Raw genomic sequence first — 26,770 nt, forward strand, 5'->3', positions numbered from 1 at the left:
TGTAGTAAGGTTGGTACTGGAACAGTATTCTTTTACTACTCTTAGTTCTTGCATTCTATGTAGCAAGCTTGGTTCTGTTACCATATCTATGTAGTAAGCTTGATTCTGATACACTATCTAGTTAGTGAGCTTGGTTCTGGTATTGTATCTATGTAGTAAACTCAATTCTATCACTGTTTCATTTATTTAGCCAAGAACTGATGTTGCCTTTATATCAGTTAGGTTCTGGAACAGTGTGAAATTTTCATGTTTTATATCATTTGAGGAAACCCAGACTGTAGAAGTTTTGTGCTCCTAGCAACGCCCCTGCTCCTATTACAGGACAGGATAATGATAGCCTCCACATAGTTTTAATCAAGCTAAATATGTCAAAATATTGTTGAAAAGCTGAAAAAATGTTGACTTCTTTTCCGATTCAGTTTAAAGTCTTCTAATTTCCCTTTGGATTTTACGTGACATTGGAACATTGCATCTTTGGATATTACAAATAACAGTACATGTAACGAGTGCCAATGATATTTTAACATTGAAAGGCATGAAACCAGCACTGTGAAACTAGGAAGTAATTTGCATTGTTTTAATATCTTGGATTTCCCTACATGAGGAAACAAGTGAATACACATTTAAGAACACAGCACTTGTTATTTATGAAACCAAAACAAATAAATGAATCAATTTCAGTTCTGTATCATATCATATGTTACCGTAAATGTATCAATGTGAAAGCAGCATGTCACAGAATACAGTCAACCTATCACAGAAACAATATTTATGTGAAATATACCTTATCTCAGCTATAGACCACAAATGTAAAGAGTTAAATCTTGATCTGATACCTGTGTAGGTCTAAAGCTTATAATAGAAAATAGTCATGTTTCTAATTCTCTTGTCATTGTTTGCCAAGCAATAATATTTCTAGCTGAGTTCATCACCGCAGATTTTGGATGATCTACAAACGATTTTTATTGGACTGATAGTTAAACACCAAGAACAGATTTGTATCATGTAGCTACACCAGCATTAAGCAAAAGGGGAGGACCCAGGCTTCAGACTGTTCTGTATCTGGACTGCACCGCTGAGTTTCCTCTTGTGATCATGAAGGGGTGGCTAAACATCAGTATAGAGGATCACACAGTGCTAGAACAGGTAAAACACTCTATTTTCTCTTATTTTAGTGTATGACGCTTCTGTAATATTGCTATCTGATAGCTGTGATTGCTAAGGAAGCTCTAAATGTATGTTAATAATTTTAATGAATTCTTACAGCTGAGTTTTCCTATGAACTTATTCAATTCTAGAACATTATTGAAAGCATAAGTATAAATACATCTGTTTCAAGTTTATTGCTGAAGTTTATTGCTGAAAAAACTACTTACGAACAATAATTTTTACTAATAGAATAGGAAGGCATTTGAATAATTCTATTTGTGTGCCATCTAGTGGTATTATATCACTATAAATCTGGTAAAATGTATTGTGTACTTATAATAAAGGAATAAATGAGATGTGACCAATATAAAAGCTGGATGAGAGTCAGATGCAGACTTCCTCATCTGTATGTGTACTATATGATCATGTACAGGCAGTCCCCGGGTAACGTACAAGATAGGTTTGTTCTTAAATTTAATTTGCATGTAACTCGGAACTGTATGATTTCTAATTGTAACCCCAGACAGAATTCTTTCAGTCTCTGTGACAATTGGATTTTAAAAATGTTGGCTTGTCATAAGAACCAGGATTAACAATAAAGCATAATTGTAGACACCTGTGATAACTATTATAGCTGTTTATTGTAGCCTTAGGCTAAAGTACCGTAAATTACTAACATCCAGAGGTCCGTTTGTAACTAGGGGTTGTCTGTAAGTCAGGTGTTCTTAAGTAGGGGACTGCCTGTAATATTGTAGATGTCACAAAAATCACAATATAGAGTAGAATCACTCAGCTATACCTACAACATATTAAAAAGTATCTCCCATAAAACTGGTTAAACCTGAAACTTGTTTCCCGATTTTAAAGCCAAGTAAATAGGGCAATGTTAATCTGTAAATACCATATTTAATTACCTTGGAACATCCCCAATATGTACAGTGTAGACTAACACCTCAGATTTACTACTGTAACAGCTGCCTGTTGGGGTTAAAGACAAAGGATGGTAAAAGCATCAAACTAAGTGCTTCTTAACTAGGCTATAGCCATCAGAGTCTGGTGTATGTGACTAAGATGGCAAGCTGTCTGCTGCCACTTCCTTTAAACTAGACGTGGTAAACCAAGACTGAGCTCTTCCAGAATGTATCATTTTATCTTGTATAATATGAGTAAGCAACATCCTTACTGAGTAAGTAGTTCGCTTCACAAGTCATTTGGGTAAAATTGACCCCCATTCTCATGATCCATGGTGGTCCAATCACCAACCCCCCCCCCCCCCCACCCGATCAGCAAATTATTTAATATCCTGTGGATAAGGGTTACCTAGCTATGACTGGACAATCCTTGTTAATTGATAAGGGTAGGAACCCATTGAGGGCCAACTCCACATGTCCACATGAAACCAGAACCACACAGTGGAGGACATATCATTGGCTTCTCCTACACAGGGTCCCAGTACATAATATGAACCACTGTCACCCTAAAGCCGAAAGCCATTTCCTACTCACTAGTAGATTGTATGTACATGTCTCAGCTAATATATATATATCATTGATATGGTGCCTTATTGTAGAAAATTAAAAAATAACAAGATCTGCTCTGGTAAATGGTGTTGGTGTTGCGGGAGAGGGGGGGGGGTTGAAAGAGCTTGTTGATTGGTCAAAAGATTTTGTCAAAATACTGCTTATTCCCTAAGAAATGGGCAAATGATTAACATTACTCCTAATACTTTCTGTAGCTTTATGTGTAAAGATACTGTATTACGACAAATCATGCATCTGATCTTGCTATATTAGATTCCAGCCCATCGGATATAGGTGGGGTTTCAGCACTGCATGTTCTTTATGTACATATTAATTGTGGAAAAAACCCTTTCATTAATAGTAGTTATCTGAATCACATTGAAATTTCCCTCTGACATATCAGGTCACATGGGCAGAAAAGACCCGACATTGTGCAACTGATGAATTATACGGAAAGCTGAACAGAAGTGCAGCATACAATGTGTGTAACTGGCAGTGGTAGTGGTAACCCCTGGTCTGAGCCTAAGGGGACATAAAAGAAGACTATTACTATAGGTGATGCAATATTTGAGGGGCCCTGCTACAGATTTTGCATTGAAGTCTAAAAGCTTCCACCTGTGAATGTTATACAGTGTGCGGCTAATATCAAAATCTGGATTTTATATTCTGAAAATAAAAAAGAATCCTAAAAAAGGGAAATTGTTTCAACTTATTTTCATTGTTTTCAAAACTGGATCACAGATGAAACACTTTGGGTCACTGTCTTGCAGAGAAGGCGTATATAGAGCCTTATCTCTGGCTGTTTCTGCCCCACAAGCCACTTTTGGCATCATGGGGCGGGGAGCATGCGGTGGTGTGAACGCCCCCGCCCGCCGTGTCTACCCGTGTATCTTCACATGACTGCCAGAGGCGATTAATTATATGCATGGGTGTGAATTCACATGCCAAGAACTATTTCTGACTATGCAGGACAGTGCTAATCTGTGTAAAGATGACCTTTTCTGCTTATACAAACTCCCTTTAAGCAAACCTGTATATACACACCACATATATACAGCACTATATACACATTACATATGCACACACATAAAGAGCATATACACATCACCATTTGCATAAATACAGAATGTACACACAAATACAGTATAAACATACCCAATACCCCAGGTACTTGGGCCCCCTGACACTGTGGGCCCTATAGTAGCTGCTATGGCTGCATCCCTGTAGTTACAGCCCTGGGTGTTGCAGCATGACTCAGCTCAGCTCATGAGCACCCGGCTGACTCAATTCACAGCATTACATTGCAGAGTGCAGGGTTTATTTTATACTTCACAGGAGCCACTGACTCATTTCAATGTTATCATGCAGAGCAACTCAATACAGTAAATGAGGTAGGACCTCCGTATTGGGGGCTAGATGTGCCTGACAGGTACCCCTTATGAACACTGCTTATATTACTATGATTAGTGAGGCACCTATGTAACTATATGGAAATGGTGTGGCTACAGTGGGGCTGCTTGATAAGGGAACAAAAATCCTAAAAATGAGTAAAATTGATTTTTGATCATATTTATGGTAGATGCTGAAGTTTTCACTTTTGATACAATGGAACAGGGGGCCCTATTGTGGATATGGACCAAACGAGGGCAGTTGGAGTGTATTGGTTCAGGAAATGTGTAAAGAAGCATTTCCTAGTAAACAATAGAAAAGAAAAAAAACTGCATCAGTTCAATGAGAACAATTTTGCTAAACATCTGGCTTCTAACAGTAAACCACAGGTATGCAACTCCATTTTAAAAAGCTCCAAAACATGTGTGCCCCAAACCTGATGATATAAATCTGGTTCTGTATTCTGGAATGTATCTTCTGTACACCAGCTGCTCCAAAACCTACAGAAGTTCCTGTAGTCGTCGACATGAAACCCATCTGATCAAAAGCTTCTTATCCCTCTATAGGCGTATACCTTTTGGTAGTGAGGTGTTAGTATCACCTATCCACAGGATTTGTGATACGTGTCTGATTATTGGTCAGGGTCCAACCACTGGGATCTCCTGGGATCATGAGAATAAGGATACCATAGACCAATAAATGGAACAGCAGTCTAGTAGAGATGAATAGAACAATAGTGTGTATACTCAAATGGAGAACTAGCAGTGTGAGTGCTCGACTGCCAGTCGGCTACCAGTCAGCTGTTACTCATGTACTGTAGCCTGTGGATAAGTTTACAACTTGGTACAACCCGTCTTCAAAATAAGAATCTGCAGAACGCCTTCAAAAAGGAAGATGTTTTTTTTTTCTTTATAGCTGTTTATAGGTTATTTGTGTTCAACATATCTGATTTCTAGGAGCAGGATTAGTATATGTCATAAACCAGTGGGACAGATGGAGTTGTATCACTCAATAAAAGATAATGGAATTCACTGTACATAAAAGAACCAGAATAAAACACTAGATAGCACCTAGAGGTCTCGTCCAGGGCTTCTGCTATCTATATGTCATTAATTAGAGTCTTTCAGATTTATAAACTCCAAATAAACTTTTCCTCTTCCATGTTTTAAAACCTCCGTAAAAAAATGAAGAAATTATGTGTACATTCCTGTTTTGATATGATAAATTAAAAATGATCCTTTCTTAAAATGAGGCCAGCGTGGCAACCAGAGTCTCACCATGAGTCTAGCTTATTTTATTACCAGTGGTTAATGTGGGAGAAGCCATGTCTAGACCAATATGGCGGACAATGCCTGGCAATGTAGATATGGAAGAATAATGGACGCTCTTTCATATGGGTTCTCTATTCTCTATTCTTTTGAGAGGATTCGAAGCCCTTGTTGATGACCTTAATATTCCCTGAATTATGCCTATGAGACACATTTTCTAGACAGACAAAAATTTTGTTGTATATAGAATATTTTTTTGCAAATCCTTTAGGGAAGGCTTAAGACTTCTTATAGGTCTGTGTTATAGTTTTTGGGCCACCCAGTCGATACTATATCATTAAAGAAAATCTACCATAATGCATGATAACATTGATGATGATAAACATGATAAAACAGGGACACTTACTCATAGATCCAGGCACCGTGACTGTGGTAATCTTCTGATATTTGTTATCCATGGCCTCCTTCCTTCTAAAATCAACTTTTAAATTATGCTAATGGACCAGAAGAGCTCTGGGGGTGTTTCAAGCGCCCCTCCATGATGCAGCCTCACAGCCTGTCATACTGTGCAGGAGCACTCCCACTCTCTATTTCCCCACTGTGTCCTGTATGTTGCGGGATTTGAGGGGGAGGGGAGACAGTGTAATACTCCATTTAGATGAAAACCCATAGGAACCCTTTGGCTCATTAGTATATTTTTAAAAGTTGATTTTAGAAGGAAAGAGGCCATGGATGACAAATATAAGAAGATTGCCACAGTCATTGGGGAGGATGTATTAATGCACTTGCGCCACAATTGTGGTGATTTTGCGCCTAAAACACAGTGTGAAAAGCCTTACACCACATTTATCAAGGCTTTTTAGACGTGTATTTAGCCATTTTCCGACTTGTCCGACTGAGTTGGCGTGGCCTTTGAAAATGGGTTTGGTCTAAAAGGGGCGTGGCCTACTTGGCAAAAATCTGGCCAAAAATTGTGGCGCAGAGTTTAGACCGCTTTAAAGTAGGTCTTAACTGGAAACTGACAGTCTTTTCCTGCACATGATTCATTAACACAGTGATAAATCTGGCGCAGAAAATGACTAGGGTTTTCCTCCACTAAATTCCTCCTTCAATTAATACACTTTATGACTTGAGGGGATCTATGTTATATAATTTATATATAAGTTATATATAAGCTATATAATTGTAAACAATTAGGAGTGGGGATGCTTTATATAATAGAATTCATTTTGGAAGTCCTGTATATATTGTAATGCATTTATCTAAGGGGAATGTCATGGATTTTAATCTGTCCAGAGGTATTAATGTATTTTTTTTTATATGAAGGGAGTATTGTTGATTTTTTTATATATACTTTTCAACAGAATGATCGGTCATGAGTTGTATTATTTGTTTTCTTTTTTTTAGGAGCACAGTGTGGAGCATGGTTTTTACTCAGGAGATACTGTAGCTGTTAGCAAAAGCAAATATAATTTTTTATAAATCTATAAGTTTAAAACAGACAAGAACTAGAATATCAACAGTATTAAAGTTGGCAAACATAAGTCATTTCTCTTTTCTGTCTGGAATGGGTATTAGTATAGATGTAAAGAGAATTTATATTCCTATAACTGCTAAGGAAGTTCACAGCCTGATAATAATGTTCCTTTTGTGAAACCTACCCACTCATATACAGCAGCTTCTGCTTTTATGGCAAGAGCATTTATGTGTGTAAATAGCAAACGTTGCCTATCTGTTTGCTTTCTATTTCTTTGTACACTTTATTGTGTCATTTAAGGTTAAGGTATAAAGTAATACAACCAATTCTAAAAGCATTTAACTAGTTAACTTGACTGAAAGGGTCTTAATTTAATAAGTTATCACACAAAAAGGATGGTACCCTGTAGTTACCAACACTACTGACTGTGATAGATCATCCAATGTCTAGTTTATGTTTACACCAACAAACCGATTAGACAAGATTTGTAAATCTCTGAATTTGAGGGAATCTTTCATCAGTTTTGATCATGCAAAACAGTCCAGGAGATGTGTGTAATCGTAACTTTGTGTATGTTGTTAGTAGCGGCAGGACATTGAAAATTATTTACTGTATATGCCAGGATTGTAGCTGGACTTGAAGCATATCTCTTCCCCCCATCCCTGAGTAACTGCTGTAGTATTCAAACATAGGCCTTCCCCTATAGTGACTCATAAAAGAGGGGAGGGCTAAGCTATAATATTAGATAACATTCGATCCTAGTATAGAATTTACTTTCAAGATTCTCCTTTTAGAACTTGTTGATAGTCGCTTTAGCTCTTTAAACATTGAACCATTCCTGTAGTGGTCCATAATGAAATATTTAATTTTTATGCAGTGGGAGGAATTGTCATTTCCCAAATTTATTAAATGGTTGTTATGAAAAAATCCAGACTCCCAATATCATTAAATACAGATGACTAGCTTAACCAGACATAATGACTCATAATAACTCTTCTACCCAGACAAAATGTTAGGTAAAACAAAGAATTGCCCTTTTTGTAAGTAAACAAAATAATTCATGCACTTTAGTTTTTTAGACCACTGAGACATTTGTACAATGACTGTCATGAAACAATTCTCTCTGATAGCAAATACAAGCCGACAGACACAACTCAGCTGCTGAACAGTAGATAGACCCCTCTTAACATGAAGGCAGATGACTCCATCTCTATACTGTTGCCAGATGTCTTCTTAAGAATTCTTAGAGTGAAAATAAAATCTAAATTTTACTTTTCTGGAAAATGAACAGATCTGACAAAGACTTAATTTGCCATAAATCTCAAATTGTGTAATACACATGAAAAGCTATTAATACCCTTTTGGCATGTGGAGACGTGTTTCCTGCATAGAATGATCATTTCCATTCTTTGGATATAGAAGACATACTGTATGTTAATGTAAACAAGGGGATTTCCATATTTCTTAGAACTTCCTGTAATTTGATATAAAACTGTATATGAGAAAGGTAATAGAACGCTGTATATAAAAGCAGTTCCCACTGCTTATCTCAGCTGATCCATTATATATACTTTTTATCCTGTATTCTCAGCCTATGCAAGATGTACCTAGTAGATACATACCAAGTGCTTGCATGTATCTTCTGCATATTGCTATATTACTGTCATCTCATCAAATAATTCTAAACAATTTTCACATTTTCATCTATTATTCTGCATTCTTTTATCCCCAGAAATAATGTTCTTATTGCGCCACCTGCTGTTTCTATCTGACAGCCTTTCTGTGTCCACCGCAGTGACTACGTGAGTGTGATATACTCGAGAAGTCTTACTGCACTGAATCTATAGAGGATCCTTACTTGTTGTGAAACACCAGCCACTTCTGAAGCTGTAAAGTGTTATTTGCTTCTTAATGGAGATGCTAAGCAAGTACAGTAAAAATAAAGTGGCAGTAATACGGTCACTGAAGCTTCAGGACCAAACTTAGGATTCCTCTGCATATGCTAAGAATCATGTCACATGTAGTAAAGTGGACACACAAATAGATATTCATACAACAGGTAGTGTTTTTCTAATATACCATATACACTTGAGTATAAGCCTAGTTTTTCAGCACAAAAAAATGTGCTTGGGTTATACTTTGGTCGTCTTATACTCGAGTATATACAGTATTCCCGAGATATCTGCCAATACATGGGAAGAGCCTCTATTGAAAATTCCATGAAAAAATCAGACACAAAAAATCCAGACATGGAAAATGATGGAGATTTGTGAATTTCTGGCTTGGTTGGTGTCATATTGATCATCCATCACCCCATTATCTACTCACATAGATTATAATGAATTTGGATGGCCACCCTGGGCCACTTTGTTCTCTACCATTAAAAGTGCTACTAGTGGCCAAAATGGCAGAAAAAGGCACAAATACAATACCGTGTGCCAGAAATTGTGACTGCTTCATGGCCTGCACAGCTGAAAACTGGCATTTAAGACATGATATATATTGTCATTGTTACGTTTTTGTATTATAAGCCTTTAATGTGAATTAATGACCACTACTTCGAGAGCAATTCTATTTCATTTTTTAATCCACTAACCAATGCTGCATTAGGTTTTTACAGCACCCCTACAGCCTTAAGCTACATTCACACGACCGTATAGAGGACATATATATGGCATATATACATCCCCCATACACTTCTATGGCCTCACGGCGCCGTACGGGAGCAGTACAATATTGGGCACACATGTGGGGTGTCTCCGTACTGAAGAGAAATTGCATTACAAATTTTACAAGGGTTTTCTCTTTATCTTTTTTAGAAAAGTGTACATTTTAGGGCTAAATGAATGTATTACCGACAAAATTAGACCATTCAAAATTTTATCTCCATTTTGTTTTAATTACTATGCAATGCTAAAAGGTTTAAAAATCTTCCGAAAATCTGTTTTTAATAGATTGAAGGGTGTACTTTTAAAAATGGAGGGATTCATAGGAGGATTCTAATAATTTGATATTTCAAGTTCTTTTAAAGCAAAAATGATTGCAAAAATTTAAATGTAGAGATTTTGGGGGGAAAAAATGCTAAACTCTGTTTTATTTGTAAGCTGTTTAATGGGAACATGGGAAATGTTCCCATGGGAAATGTTAGCAAGTAACTTATTTGGGTGGTAAAACTGCCTCAAAAGCAGATAATTTCAAATTTTGAAACTTAGAAATAATTGAATAAATTTAGCAAATTTTAGGTTTTTTTTTTAATAAATAAAAGCAAACCATATAAACCAAAATTTACAACTAACATGAAGTAGAATGTGTCATGAAAAAACTATCTCAAAATAATTTTGGTATGTTAAAGCGACACATGCCAGATTACAAAAAAAGAGTCCTAACATACAAACTGCCTGCGTCTTAAAGGGGTTAAAAAACTTTTTAAATCCCATGTTTGTAAAAAGGAAATTCAGGTATTTGCGCAAAAAATAATCGCTCACGCAGCTACACTGACAAAATTTCCAAATGTTATGGCTCATTGAAAGTCACAATGCATAAAGATTTTTTTTCCTCCAAAAAGATTTCATTTGAATTAATGTCATTTAAAGAGAACCCGTCATGCAAAATAACCCCCCTAAATATATTTTCATAAACTGTCATTAGAGAGCATTGCCTCTATCCCTTCATTGTCCCTCTACATGCCTGTAAACCTAAGCAATGAGGTCCTAAAGCTGTATGCAAATGACCTGTGAAATGTCCAATGAAGCATAAGCATATTCAAGCTGTCCACTCTATTCATGAGTGGGAGGCACAGCCACACCCCAGTGCATGACTGACAGCCTGTATAATGATGTGAGGCTGTATAATGATGTGCTTCCTGGTGCTGGTGGCCACGCCCCCTGCAGCCTGTGTGTGTATATAGGAGAGATACAGCAGCTCCAGGCAGCCATGTTACAGCAGAACATGTCAGATTCATGTGTAGCACACACACTAGCCATGCTTTACTATACATTACACACAGACATGAGCAGGGGGAGGAGAGGGGAGGGGTAACAGGGGTGACATCACTGCCTCTGACCATGTGACCAGCCTCATTTACATGATAAAGAATAGATGATTTTACAATGAATAATGTATGAAATAACTAGATAAAGGCTGGGATGGGATCCTTGTGAGCTGCTCCAACAGGTAGTAGTGACAGGACAAGTTACACAGACCTGATGACAGGTGTCCTTTAAAAACAAACAATAAATTAGGTATTGTTGTATGTGTATTGGCCCAGACAAAAATATATTATGCTATTTCTATTGCATGATAAATGCAGCTATTTTGTGTTAGAAAAAAAATACTTCTAATTGTTCAGAAGCCTATAAAGAATTCCCACCCACAACTATTTCATTTTTATGGTGTCCTTATGTTGCTTTGTGTATTGTGTCATTTGCTTTGTGAACTGAGGAAAATTATTTCTTGTCAACATGAAAACAAATCACTACAAAGTGATCTACAAAACTCATAGGAGGAATTGTACCTTAAACACAACCACCTACTGGAAAATCTCCAACTATTTGGAATGCTATTGAGATCACTTAAAGAACATCTACCACCAGGATGAAGGATTGTAAACCAAGCACATTGACATACTGGTGTGTGGCCCCTCTGGCAGGATCTGCTCTTCTTTCAGCTTCTTATGCCCTTGTTTTTAAGAAAAAAGGCTTTAAAAATTATGCAGATGAACCTGAGGGGCTCGGTGCTTCATAGGTGTTTATGGAGACTGGAGCCCCTCAGGCTCATTTGCATAGTTTAAACACCTTTTTTCTTAAAAATAAGGGCATAAGAAGGTAATAGAAGAGCAGATCCTGCCAGTCAGAGGTGACCAATGTTGTCATCTCAGAAGCAGGGACCACGTTGACAATGTTCTATTAAGTGGCACTAACCAAACAACAACTTTTTCGTAATAGGTGCCATCTGGTACCTGCTATATCCAGAAAAGGCATATTAAGATGTATGTGTAATTGCAGAACCTCAGAAGTGTTTCATTTGCTCAATTTCTGGATTTGGAAGCAGTAATGCATAAACTTTATGTGCATTATTAAATACCACTGGCTATTAGAAGATGGAATACTTCTATCAGGAAGATGTTATCTATGTCCAGCTGTGGATCGCTGTAAATGTACTGAAGTACAGATATGGCCAACACTTATCTCCTGCTCTAAGTGCTGTTTGTTTGTATTCTGGTTAGAAACTGGAAGTGGTACAAAAATGCTTTTGTTAACAATCTTCCCGCTTGGGGATTTACATTGCTATGTATGGGCAGCGCGTCTCAGAGTTTATAAAATAACTGCAGAATAGTAATTCAAGTATTGCGTATGTGCCCAAATTACCAAAAATATAGTCAAATACTGGCAGACGGGGGCATCAGTTTGTCCGGTATACATTGCATATTTTGGGAAACGCAGGATGGATAGATGTAGCAAGCTGCATCCTTTAATACTGCTCCCAAATGCTGAATGTATACGCTCAGCGGAGGCCATTGGAGCCTATGGAGGATGGAAAATATTGCATCCCTCCCTGGCCTCTGCTGAGCATTGCACAGCAGGAGGGGAGTCCCAAGTGAGGTCACTGTCCATATGAGAAAACACCCTGAACATCGGAAGCATCCAATCACTGGCTACTACCTATGTTTGCTCCTCCTCCCTTTCTCAAGGGGGAGGGGGAAGAACAGGACATCTTATTGCACTGTATGTGCCTACAGTGGAAATGGTCTTTGCCCTTTGTTATATGGACACAACAGGAATCTGACAAACATATCCTTAAAACAGAGGACAAAAACGCTAAATGCAGCCTTACTCAAAGAGAGGTAAAGATTAGGCAGGACTCTCAGGCCAGCAATGCACATAGTCACATCAGAATCTAATTGAAGAAATACATTTCCTGTTCTTGGTTCAACATATTTCAAGAAGTATAATGTAAGATGACCAGCACTTTAAAAGGACATGATATTGTGATACTATGGAGATTTACTGTGTCTTCTCTGCTGGTTTTCTGGGGGAGAACACATGCAAATCTCTCAATCTCCTACTGATCGGGTGCTTTTCCACGCGGCCCGCCATATTTACTATAGTATTCACCAGAAAATTGATGGAAACTATAGCTGAAGTCTCCACCGTTGGATGGCGCATGCGCATCTACTAAGAGCCCGGAGGCTCCAGGGGGGAATATTAAGACTAGCGTTTTAAACCCTCTGTCTCTAAACTTCTATCCTATGAGTGTGTAATGTGGGCACAGATGTGGTTTGGATGGAGGATAATATGTATAGAATGGTGCACATCCTCCATTCTTTAGTGTGTCAGGTCAGATGCCAGGGTCCCCTGACACCGTGGGCCCCATAGCAGCCACTATGGCTTCTACCGCTGTAGTTACGCCCCTAACTTTTTGCTGTGAGATATATTACACTTATATAATTCTATATTCCTATTTATTGCATTTTAGACTCAATTATACTGTAAATTTTTTTCACTTTCAATTTTGCTGAACTCTCCTCCAGTTGTTTGCTGGAAATCTAAGAAAGTCATGGGAATGGCATCTCTGCTATCAAGTGTTGATTTTTCAAAATGCTTGATAGTGAGGCCAGACATTTTTAATCAAGTGTTTTAGCATAAACATTCAAAAGATTTCCTCCAAATGGGAGCATCGAGAGCTGGCACTAGGCTGCTGGAACTAAAACTAATAGTAAGGATGAATTTACCTGCCCTATATTATTCCCAGACCAGGAACACGCAGGGCACATTCACCAGCAATAGCACACAGAGATTTACACTTCCAGCAAATACAAATCCCATCCTTATACTGCAAAGAAAAACTTTACAGCTAAAAATCTGAATTTCTGCTTTGGAAAAGAAAAACTGAGATTTAAAAATTGGGTGTAACCTCCTGTTGCTGCAAAATCTAAACTTAAAGGGAATTTGTTGGCAGTGTTTGCAAAGCTGCAGATAGTTTTAGCCATTGTCCCTGCAAATGTATGTAATAATACCTTTGTGTGTGTGTTGATAGTACCAGCAGGATTGTAAAAACTTTATATTCTAGAATTGTAGCTGCACTACTGGTACATTGTGTGTTTGAGATCTCTTCACTAAACACAGTAAAGCACCTCCTCTCAGAGTCACTAGTGTAGCAGGCTTCTGTTTGAACATCACACACACCAGTGCAGCAGAGTGCTCTAAATCCAGCTACAATTCTATAATTAATGCATTGTTCACAGTCCTGCTGCTACTAACAACACACACACAAAGGCATAGTTACTCAGATCCCCAGGATCAATACCTAATACCTGACACCTAATTGCTGATAGATTTTCCTTAAAGTCGGATTAGAAACCTGCTGTTTTTTCTGGTTTCCACTGCAATTGTTTGTCGCCTAAGACGACTTTGTGCATAACTGGGGTAACCACTTTAAGTGTTCATCTCTTTCCTCTTTTTTACTAGTGGAGACCTCTGTCAATCCAATATGTGTAATCTCATTGTAATATGCGTGGCTTATTGTTTTCTATCACTTGTGTGTTTTTATTGTTTTATGCTTCTTTTTATATGAAGCTTCCATTTTGGGCTTATTATTCCAACCGAAACCCAAACTTAAAATCTTATTCAGTTTAAAATAACAACATTTATTTATCAGCCACTAAGGAAAAACACAAGAACAGTTTGAGTGAAGTCAGGTCACATGAGACTAAACAGCTTAGGAGTTCACAGCAGTCTCTTGGCCCATATAAAACGAATCACTTTGTTCAGATTGAATGGAAAATCCCAAAAATGATCAAAATTCAATAAGAAACTTTATAACTAACAGCGAGCCCTCTAACATGTTGCCAGTATTTTATGGTTGATACAGAAAAGCCAACCAGATCCAATATTAAAAAAATCATTTATTTAATTAGGTAAAATGATTATACTGTAGCCATATCTATTTTTTGCCATATTTGGCTTTTATGTTTTTTATAACCATATATAACTAGGGCTGTAATAAAATCTTAGTTTTGAGTAATATTCAGTCAGCTGTACCATTATTGCCAAAATTTCAAGCAATTGTTTTGCACCACATGCAGTCTCTAATAGCTACATAATAAACTTAAAGGGAACCTGTCACCAGGGACCTCATTTTCACTAAAGACAGGTTGCAGAAGCTCATTACAGCTGCAGTGCAAATATGTCTTTGTGCCTTCTCTCAGCACTTGCATTACAATACAATTGTGTGTTTTAACTTACCTGGTGTCCCGTCAGGATACTCTGGTAAGTCACAGGGGCTGGGCTTTGGTTTGGATGCATTAAAAAAAAAAAAAAAACATGTGACTTGTCTGTGCTGCAGACTCCTCAGCTCTTGGCCCCACCTTTGTACTCCTGTACAACTCCTCCATCCTGCTCCGTCACTCAGGAGGAGCTATACAGGAAGCAGAAAGGTGGGGGCTGATAGATGAGGAGTGAGTGAGCAGCACAAACAAGTCACATGTTTTTTATTAAATGCATCAAAACCAAAGCAAACCCCAGGATTCAGCACAAGATTCTGGCAGGAAGCCAGGTAAGTTAAAACACACAATTATATTGTAATGCAAATGCTGAGAGAAGGCACAAAGGCAGATTTGCACTGCAGCTGTAATGAGCTTCTTCAACCTGTCTTTAGCAAAAATTAGGTCCCTGGTGACAGGTTCCCTTCCCATTTCAGTAAATAAATGTTATTGTTTATATAATAAAAGTGATACAATTTTCCAATATACTCTCATGGTTTTCTAGATAACTGCTTGCTTCTTATTGAAGCTTCTATGTTTACTTACAGTGGATAGCAATCTGTCCCAGGTCATGTGATGGCACACAGGTGCCCGGCTTGTTATAACACACAGCTCTAATCTCTATGATGAGCCGTGCACTTGTGTGACATCGTATGAGCATGGAGAGATTTCTAACAATTGTAAGGCTGGGTTTACATCACTTTTACAGTATATGTACACCATATAAGTCGGGAAAGCTCCCAATGTATATGCTAAGTGTACCCATTGGCAGACGGAGACGTAGTTGATACCTCCGTCTGTTCACTCCTCTCCTCACATGCAAGTCACAGGGCGACATATCCCACTGTAGTCTGTGCCATACATTGTAAGGAGATGTCGGGAATCCGCTCCATGTATCCTTAAAACGTATGGTAAAAATGTGTGTAAAAAATGTGAACCAAGCCTAAGTCAATATCTAGAGGTTTCATGTATGACATAATGACAATAAGCAGATCTCTACGATAATCCAGGATAATCTTTGAATTATATAAAAATAAAATTACTATTTTGTCACCTATTATTGAATGCAGGTAAGTTTATACTCGAGTTTTGTTTAGTAAAATTTATGCTAAAGAAATATTAGATTATGAGGGATGAAATTGTGGACAGAAATCTGGACTTCTGTAGAAGTTACTATGTGATGCAGAACATGTGAGATAAGGTCATGAAGAGAAGTGACCACAGAAGCAGAAGGAAGGAGCTGAAGCGACAGGAAGGCAGACCGTCCTACATGTTATTTCAGAACAGAAACCTTTACCACTTTTTTAGTCTATAACCACAGTCTGCTGACTGGACCATCTACACATACTGTGCAATTCTGAAAGCCAGGAACACATGGGGCTGGACTACTGTAGGCTGGTGGTTTCTGAGCATTCATAGCACTGTGCCTATTCTGGCTATTCAGTGCACTAGACCTGCATTAGTAGGAATAGGTGCATTGTAAGGAAGGAATTCTGCTGTCTATTTACATCACTATATTATATCACAAATATTGTACGGATGAGTTGAGAAAAATGTACTTAGTTAAAGGATAATGTAATCCTGTCCTAATCAGCACAACAAAAACTGGTGCACAACAAGATTATATAAAAGTCAGCCACATGTCCTGGTTTCGTGACCATAGTACATACAAGTATATAACTAAGGCATTGACTATAATTAGTTCATTTGTGCCATTGCAAAAAGCAAAGCCTTTCCATGACAAAATCAGAACCATCATTGCAATGCACAAAGCAGTCAGGTCTGCCAAGTACAGTATCACTCGCTTTCTTAAAACCATTTCTCCTGCATGAAGAGGAAAAAGCATTAACAGACGGATGTTAAATAAGATCTGATAGAACACTGTATTACACTAGCAGTGAGGGAGAAGACCGCATCCTCCAATGTGATCTGTGGTTAGTTAGGAAGTCAATTCAACAGAAGTGTAGAGGTCAAGAGCAGACATGGGAAAGAGATTCTACATTTTGCTTCTTTCAAGGCTTGTGGGCTGAACCGTTGGACTTATCTTCACTATAAACCCAACACAGGACCCACGCACCCAACGCCTCTCGCACATCTGTAGTAGTTGACATTTAAGACACTACTTGGCAGACGTTTCCAAAAGACTCTCTTTTTAATCACGCAGATTATTAACTGCTGGAGTATTCGGAAGACGTCCTCCTGCTAAGTCCTAAGAGAGGAAACGGAGCTTCATGGATGTGTGGATTACATGAGAAGTGCTCACATGTTCCAGGGGGTTCAGGTTAGTAGCAAAGTAGTAACTTTCCTCTTAAAGACTACATTGTGCTTTATGCCTGGTGGCTTCCACCTCTCTGTTTAATACTTTTTTTTTATCATAGCTTTCATTCGTGACGGCTACTTGTGTACAGTAAATTTGTATTTCCAAAATAATTGCCTAACTAAGAAGGCAGCGACCTGAAACACTGCAATTGCTTCCATATCAGATGAAGGATTGGTAGGTATTTGCTAAATATACAGGCTATTCCTGCTGCAAAAAACGCTGACTCATCACTTGTATTTCTGTATTGCATATTGTTAAATGCAGTTTAAAAGTTCTTAAATCACAGCACAGATATAACCAGCGTTGTGCATACTCTTCCTGCTTTCTAGTGATCTGACATTTTTGCTTACAATGAAGCAGTCATCAGTATGGGAAATGCACTTCAATGCCTTTCTGTCACTCTTCCAGACTCTCTATATCTGTTACAACCTGCTGATCAAAACTATGCAGAGGAAAGAAAAAATTGTAGGACAGTGCTTCATGTAATACAGAAGGAGAGGGTTCAGCTATATGATGACCAAGACACAATGTCGGGGGAAATTCAATAATAATTATCCCCCAAAGGGAAACTGCTCACCTGTAAGATAGTAAACTATCACATATCATAGATACTGAGGGTAGCAGCCCTTCATCATCTCTAGTATGGAGGATTCCCAATGGCAGTAAAAGTATTACATAAAGAGGATAAAAAATCAGCTGGTACAACACTGCCAAGAGTGACAAAGGGTTCTTGTTTAAAATTTGTTAACATTGTGTTTTCTTGGGTATTTAACAGTTTTCAAAATAAAGCCTAGATTTATCAAAAGTAGTGCAAACTGTACTATGTGCAGTTTGCCCAACTAATGTTCAGGGAGCACCAGATTATTGAATACTGGTGCACAGTCTTCATTAATTTGGCACACCCTGCACTGCTTGGGGTGAGTGCACCAACTTTTTTGGTGCACCTTTAACATAGAGAGTGTGACACAATTCTGTTAAGTCGCAGTAATAAATGTGGTACACAGTCCGAAATGGAACAGAGCACCTCTTTAATTGCAGAATTTCGTGGAGTGATGGACACAGTGCACATAACTGGCACAAACACTTCATAAATACATGTGCAAGCAATTTGCAGGTTCTTTTCAGTGCAAAGTCAGACAAAAAACTGGCACAAACACATTAATAAATGTAGGTCAATTTTAACTGACTGTTAACACAACATATACATATTTTGGGAGAGATGTATTTAGCCGTTTTTTCCAAGCTTCTTGTGTAACAGTTTAGACCAACTGCGCCAGTTGGTATAGGTTAGGTATAAACTGCGCCAGTATTGAACGTTAAAGTGATGTACCTGGTACAGCAAAAAACTAGTGATATCTGACTTATCACTGCCCCACCCTGCGGCCCATTGATACATCTCCCCAATCACGTTTACATTGTGTTTTGTAAACACTAATGTTAACGCAATTTAATAGGCAAATCTTCATTCCGCAACTGTTGTATTGCGTTTCCAAACTACATGTAAGGGTACATTCGCATGGCCGTGGCCGAGTGAGCACAGGCCTGGTAGAAGGAGGGAGAAGTGTAAGTGCTCTTTACCCCTCCTACCTCCATAAACAGATGCCAGATCACAGACCCTCTAAAGGCCGTGTGAATGAGCCCAGATGAATGCAACCTTACGACATGTTGATCAACTGTTGGGTGTCATCTTTGTCTTATGATGTGCAACATCCTCCACCGATGCCTAGCCTTTTCTTGTGACATGGAGGCAGCCGGAGCCCAGAATATCGGAGTGGTTGGCTAGTGCGGCCTTGGGCATGCTGTTGTCACGGTCCTTGTTATGGGGACTGGAGAGCTGACCTACAGCCTGGCAAGTCTCCAGCAGGTGGTGTGTGCAAGAAATATAGAGGGAGAGGCTAAAGCAATGGTTTCTCCCTGGGGCAACCCCTGAGGTGTACATAGGATGAATCTCTGGGTGATGGATGGGGAGCCCGTGATGGTAATCAGCGTTATTCAGGGATTAGACATCGGCAACGTTGTACAAATCCACTTATAGTTCTTTATTCAACTTTAAACAACAGTCAACGGTCAAACAGTAGAAGCAGATTCAGCAAGCTGGGGAGATGATGGGAGATAGTTGGTCCACAGGAAGGTTGTTCAAAGCCTGGCAGTAGCTTCAGGCTAGGCTTGTAGAGATGGAGCCAAGTCCAGATGGTGGACCTCTTCTCTGGGTCTTAAGTCTCCTGACTTGCCCTAAGGTATCAGGCAGCAGCCTGAGGTACCTCTTCTTCCTGGTAGTGGGTCTGGAGGGCAGCTCGGAATGAGCTGCACACTGGACCTTATAGAATCCAAGACCAGGTGCTCTCACACGGCAGGGGATTTTATACTCCCTTGGTCAGGTGGTAGCACCTCTCCAATCAGCTTCCAGCTTGCTTTACAATATCACAAGACATATCATTGGAAAAGAATATTTCACAGTGTTAACTCTTACCAGGCAGTGGCTACAGCTGCAATTACAAAGTTTACTTAGCAGTAGCTTCTGGATGAGTTCTGCAGGCTCACCAGATAGATCCTGACAAGGAGAGGGCACTATTCGCAACAATCACCTTGCCTATGCATTGGCAGGGGTGTTGCAGATGTCAAACATCTGTTGTATATTTTGCCGTTAAACTTCTTGTTAGAGAACAGAAAGTTGTGCAAGAAGTCATGAAACATTTAACAGTTGGACAAGTGCATTAAACAATTTAGAGAAGATCACAGTAAGTTCACCTGTAAAAGCTACAGTGCATTTTAGGGCAATCCTGAAATATCACCCACAAGCCAAATATCCCTAATATTTTGTAAGTAGTATATATCTGGAAAGCTTATAAAGTACCCTACACCATGCTAGTTGTACTTTTGGGGCGATTTTGAAACAGGTAGACTCACTTGTTTCTGGGAATATAAATGAAATAGCTGACAGACAATATAGAAAAGTCATGTATTACAATACCTGTACCTATAATATTCTGATACTGCATTGTGCACTTTTCAATATTAGTCAGTACAGAAAAAAAGCAGCTTGACCACATTTTGTTACTATTTCTAGCCAATTTTGTTTTTGTTGGATAAGCAAATGTATCCACATCCTGTTGTACGTTTCCAGAAGCTACATATACATTCACAGGCAACCAAAATAGAAGTATACAAATTCCTACAAATATAGTTGCAAAGAACTGTAGAGTGTTCCCCGGCCTGATAATAATCACCCCTATACTGAGATCTGGGAAAATAATATACAAACTAAGTTAAAGTGGGAGTCTTAGCAAACTAAGATGTCTTTATGTAACTGATGTAGTAGAAATTATATTTCCCATAGGAAAAAAAAAATCTTGCTTATATTTCCGCAATTGTGCAGCTCCACTGTTATTCTAGAAATGTATGAACTAATTGCAAGATAGAAATCTAATAATAGATGTTCCAAAATTATCTCATGGGAAATATAATTATTTACTATAAGACATATATGGAGTGGTGACATACAATTTTATGATATTTGTATCAGCTACTCTTGTTTTTTTTGGGAGGATGAAAGATGTTCAGGTCATGAGATGATCATGCAGAGGAAAAGCTCCGTACAGTTACAGGGCCGCTCTCATTACAACCCCTTGACAGCCAAGATGTATTTAGGTACATTCATTCTTAATTGCTATTATTTCATATTACAAATTATGATTTAAAAGAGAAACCTTTTAGGGAATGCATAATAGAAATCCAGGACTGAGTGATCACTGGGACACATGACATTCATCCTAAAAGGAAGTTGCTGAATAAAATCGACCCGCCATGGGATTACTACTGAACTGTAATATGGCAGCCTATGTTATTTAAAGGGTAGACCAGGAACAATGCAATGTGATAAAACTTTTCTATAAAAAGTGCAGTTTCAGTTTCATCGCTACTTCTTCATTTCCACTTGTTGGGTTCCTGTTTCTCCTCGGTTTACTTGATGACATAATATTGTGACATCCTTGGGGAGAACATGTCATATGGTCTGCTCTGGTGACATCACTATGGACAATGCATCAATGAGTGGCCTATAGGACTGGCAGGAAAACCAGCAACAGGGGAGTCATGGGACTGGCAGGAAAACCAGCAACAGGGGAGTCATGGGAAACCTATCTCTATTTAACTCTTAAAAATCTCTGCAATGACCGTTCAGTGTTGTCAAAAAGCCCCAGGACACCCTTTTATTTCAGTAGCAAAAAGGGAATATTACATATCTGAATAACCCAGCAAGTAGTGGGTTTTCTATAAAGCTATGTCCAGAAGATCACCACCATCTTGAAAGTTTCCATATTGTATCAATGTAGTATATCAAAGACCAGTATTGTATCAGAAATCAATTGCCCCAATCAGATTTACAATATATTTTGTTTTTCAAAAAATATAAGCAACAGAGATTCTCCATAGCTTCTCATGTGTCCAAAACAATTGGATCCTTCATATTTGTGTCCATGAGCATGGACAACACACCAAATAGCTGTGCATCAAAGGGAATATTCCTGTTGTTGTTGCAATTTTCTGTGTTGATATAATACATAACCGCTTCACATGGGAAAAAAAAGGTATTTCAAGATGGTGGCCATGTTTCGGTCATAATTGAAAAGATATACCCCTTCACTCTTTGGCTGTTGGAATCCTTCAGTAATTTGCACTTAAAATGCTGACATTTTTTGTGGGTTTTAGCCCATTTTTCCAACTTGTCTGGCGATGGCCATGTCCTCTGCTTAAAAAGGTGTGTGGCCCTGCAGAAGGTAGCCCGTCCCCAAGAAAATTCAACTAATGGGAGGTGCAAAGTACAACTCACCAGTCTTGTACTACACCAGATTATTCACCCAGCATCAGACACAATGATTGATCTGATGGAGCAGAGAACTGTCTAGAAGACTGACACATTACTAAATCTCCCCCAATGTATTTCCCCTAATGTGTCAAAAATAAAAGGGTGGTCTGCTCCCTGGACTTATAAGCAGTGAACAGTATTTTCTGAGAGATTTTAAGGAAACTATACCTCGACTATACTCTGAATGGAGCAAAGTGTAAAATACAAATTCTGTCCTCTAAATCTGCAGTTCTTGCTTTTAATTGTCTTTTAATTTAATTTAAGTACTAATCCAAAAAAAGAGGAAAAAACAAAAAAGAGGAAAAACAAAAACACATGGCATTAGTCTGTGCATAATATGTAATATAGCAGCATGAGCCAAAGTAAATGGTTTCTGTTTGTTGAGATATTTTGTGGTATTTTATGATATTTAAAGGAATTTATGGCACGGATGCTGGACCTTAACATTTTATTCGCAATATTCCTCTGAGAATCATCATATGAAACACACTGTAACCATTTCAATCAAAGAAAAGACTTTCGTGATGGGAACTTTCAGAGGGCTGCTGTATTATAGTAGGCTAGTCACCTCTCCTGACTTGTCAGTATTGGTAAATACTTGTGTTCTCTATAATAAAAATAATTCTCTTAATAATTATTTTCAGGGGTGTAACTCGAGGGTGTGCGGTCGCAACTGGACCCAGAGGCTTAGGGGGCCCATAAGGTGTCACTTTCTAAAATGAGAAGATTTGTCTATAAACCATAGATTATTGTTGGGGGCCTGGCACAGACTCCCTTTATTCTTGATGTGATATCTGTTTTCTCCTATGTACATCCCAATCCAGTGCTAAATGCATTAACTTGTTTTGTGCTTTCAACATGCATAATGTCCAGATATACTTTAGAAATGTGATTGGATCACAGCAGTAGAAAAGAGAAGTGCCCCTTGTTTTTAGTTGACATAGTGGCTGGATTCAATAACATCATTGATACTAGGGTATAATAATAGTACTATTATCACTATCTGTACAATGGTTGCTTAGCTTATTGGACACCAGCTGATACAAAGTAATTGCTGCTGATAAAAGGTCATTGCTGCATGTGTCACATGTAATGTACATTTTATCTGTGTAGCAGTTCAGTTGCAAGGGACATTATGTACATACTGTACTGGCAACATCATTTTATTATATACAACTGCTGTTTCATGACCTTTTTGTAGATCTATGTTCCCCATACACGTTAGAAAAGTAGGATAGGTGGAGGTTCAACCCTAAATCCTGAAAATGTTCTTTTTCTGTGTAGAGGTGTCTTCACATTTATGCTCATTTTACTTAAATATCTGGGGAGCGATGGAAACTACCTGCTTTTAATAACTGAAAACTTGACACTCATCAATCTGACTCTAAAGAAAGACACAATTTAAAATAGTTTATATGGGAAGGTTCCTGCTCTGCCACTACTGTGTGCACACTTCATGTATAATCGTAATATTTACATGGCAGCTGTAGTAGATAGTGGCTGACTGTCTCTGTAACACAATTATGACTATGACTTATGAACAAGGCTTATAAAAGCTTCCGCGGGAGACCAGTCAGCAGATCACACTGGGGAAGTTTAGGATTTCACCACTAATTTACTTAATGAAAAGATAGAAGACTCCCGGGAGATGACCCTTGGCACCGCTCAGAGATCTCTGCTGGGCATCGCACAAAATGCAGAGAGGAGGCATGGGATCTGATCTGATCATTCTAAGCAAAGGGACAGTAAAATGCGTTTTATTTGAGCAATTTGCAAGATTTTTAGTAATTGAAACAAAGCAATACAAGATGGCATGAAGTCACACAATATAAATGTAATAATGACAGGCTACTCCAATTCAAGTTATATTTGTCAATGTGGTCAATGTGTGACCTACAAGGTTCTGTAACTACAACCAGAGGTCCAACATAATTGCAGCCCTGCTGGATTATCCGTGCAACTGTCTTGATTGGCTGCATGGCAGCATGACCTCTTAGATCTAAAGTGGTCATCTCCTATCCAAATGAACGATTATTATCATATTGTAGATGTTAGACACTAGGGACCCCCCATTAATTCAGCTGATCAGCTCTGTTCTCTGTGTAGTGGCTGGAACTGAGCACTGTAGCACAAGTTCTGGTCCAGTAGACAGGGCTAAGCTGTAGTTTTTGAGGCCTCCCCTACACAAAGAGCAAAGCTAGGCATCTGAGACCATTCTTTGTGTTAGTTTTGGTTCCAGAAAACAACTCTTCTTTAAGAAATCAGTAATAACTATCTATGTAATCTTGATAAGATCCATGAAATATTATTGCAGATTTCATACATAAAGTATAACTTATACCCTGATGTACAAATTAGAGTCTATAAGGTACTATACATTGTACTATATAAATAACTATATAAACTGAACTTCTATCTACAGCTGTCTTTTCACTGGAAGCATCGCGGAATCTACAAGTGGGCGAGAAAGATTGACCTGGAGAATGATTTAGCCCATGAGGGAGTGAATGGAGTTCATTAAAGTAAAGATCCAATGTAAACACCTGACAAAAAAGTTATCTAAGCAATTCCAAACATCAAGAAAGAAACTTTTGTTCCATGTAGCGATGGTTATGGATAATTGCTTCAAAAAACAACAAAAATGGATTTTCTGAGGAGTTTCGCTCTATAAAAAAACAAATCAAAACAAGGCTAAATTACCGTCACTTCCACTTTGCTGCTGTGTTTCCCGTTAGCTGCACCTTTGCAAGTGAAAGCTTACAAATTAGATTGCAATCCATTAACAGGAGACATCGACACCCCTAATCCTGTCTCGGGATCTTGTAATTGCTGTAATAAAAATAGTCAATTATACAACGCACTCATCCAAAAATTAAAAATGAGTAATCTGACTGGAGAGATGAAGGAGAATCACTCTGAATGTGTACCCAACGCGGAGGTGGTCACCAAAGTTCTGCCTACTATGTATTCACTTGTCTTCATCGTGGGACTTCTTTTAAATGGACTAAATTTATGGATTTTTTGCTTCATTCCCAGTAAAAGGAGCTTCATTGTCTACCTGAAGAACATAGTGATTGCTGATCTTTTAATGATCCTCACTTTTCCGATGAAGATAGTTAGTGATGCAGGATTTGGGAATGAACAATTGCGTGTGTTTGTGTGCCGCTTCTCCGCTGTGGTTTTTTATCTGAACATGTACATCGGAATCATATTCTTGGGCATTCTGGGATTCGATAGATACTTCAAAATTGTGAGACCATTGAATGCTTCTACCTCTCTTCAGAGTGTCTTCTATAGTAAGCTCATATCTGCACTGGTATGGACACTTATGGCCTTGATTTCTATTCCTAATATGATCCTAACTGACCAAGAATACGACACAACGAAAAAGGTATCATGTGCCAAACTGAAGAGCGAGCTAGGCGTAAAATGGCACAAGGCATCAAATTATATCTGCATAGGAATATTTGTACTTGTGTTCTCCTTGTTGATCATATTTTATGTGTCTATCTCACGGAAAATATACCAATCCCACCAGAAGTTTAGAAGGGGCTCAAATGCCGGCAGAAAGTCCACCCGCAACATATATAGCATTTTGATCGTATTCTTTGTCTGTTTTGTTCCATATCATCTATGTAGAATTCCATACACAATAAGTCAGACTGGAAATGGTTACTCTTGTCAATACAGAAAAAACTTGTTCTATGTCAAAGAGGTGACTTTGCTTCTGTCGGCTGCAAATGTCTGTCTTGATCCTATCATTTATTTCTTTATGTGTCAACCCTTCCGGCAAATGTTATTTAGTAAGTTGGGTATTGCGGACAAGCATCCAGAAACCGAAAAAGTATCATGTAAAGTGTCATCCTCACAACCTGCTTTTATTTAAGGTACAAGTAAAGTATAAAAATCCTATAGAAGATAAAACCATCCATTATATTCATAGTTTATATGGCCTTAATCCAGTAAATTTATAGCGCATCAACTGATCGGTGCGGTTCTCAATGATGGGACCCCCACAGATTAGGAGAACAGGGGTCCAATCGGGTCTCATGTAACCCGTGGATAAGGCCTTAATTGCTTTGTGGGAAAACTCCTTTAAGACCTTTAGTGTCTATGGTTCCATAATATGGAGCTATATAATTCAACTATACATGTGCGACCATATTTAGTGGCATGGCTGGTGGGGAACAATGGCATGTGGCCTGGGTGCTGACGATTGAGGATGCCAGCATGTAATGAGTATGCAAATAGGATAGTCTAACCTTTGCCATGGGTTCAGAAAGCCTAGCTGAACTGTATTGTTTGATATTTAAAAATAGTCTTAGTAGGGGTAGATTCAGACATTTTCACTGAATTGGTAATGTCCCCATAGGAAAATATATCTTATTTCCCCCAAAAGCTAAAAAATAAGATGTTGTGGCTACCATATATAGATATTAAAGTTTCAAAAATCTGTCCTCTTCTGTATAGGAGCCTCAACAGCAAGAGGTACCCAGTATACCCTTGAATTTTTATGGGTGCAA

The 26,770-nt window shown here is 38.4% G+C and overlaps 2 protein-coding genes across 7 annotated transcripts in view; one reads left to right on the forward strand and one right to left on the reverse strand.

Moving 5' to 3' along the window:
- P2RY14 (purinergic receptor P2Y14) lies at nt 1–26,597 on the forward strand. 2 transcript variants are annotated; one of them, XM_072143002.1, is made up of 3 exons: nt 1–1,146; nt 17,228–17,344; nt 24,670–26,597. In XM_072143002.1, the coding sequence occupies exon 3, from the start codon at nt 25,126–25,128 to the stop codon at nt 26,131–26,133; it is 1,008 nt and encodes a 335-aa protein (XP_071999103.1). In that variant the 5' UTR covers nt 1–1,146; nt 17,228–17,344; nt 24,670–25,125; the 3' UTR covers nt 26,134–26,597. The 2 variants fall into 2 exon arrangements, with proteins under 2 accessions (XP_071999103.1, XP_071999104.1); XM_072143003.1 differs by lacking the exon at nt 17,228–17,344.
- The window catches only part of MED12L (mediator complex subunit 12L), a 300,992-nt gene that overhangs the window by 191,281 nt on the left and 82,941 nt on the right, over nt 1–26,770 (reverse strand). The window lies entirely within an intron of this gene.

This window comes from Engystomops pustulosus, chromosome 3 (genome assembly GCF_040894005.1).
Source record: "Engystomops pustulosus chromosome 3, aEngPut4.maternal, whole genome shotgun sequence".
In the NCBI taxonomy this organism is placed as follows: Eukaryota; Metazoa; Chordata; class Amphibia; order Anura; family Leptodactylidae; genus Engystomops; species Engystomops pustulosus.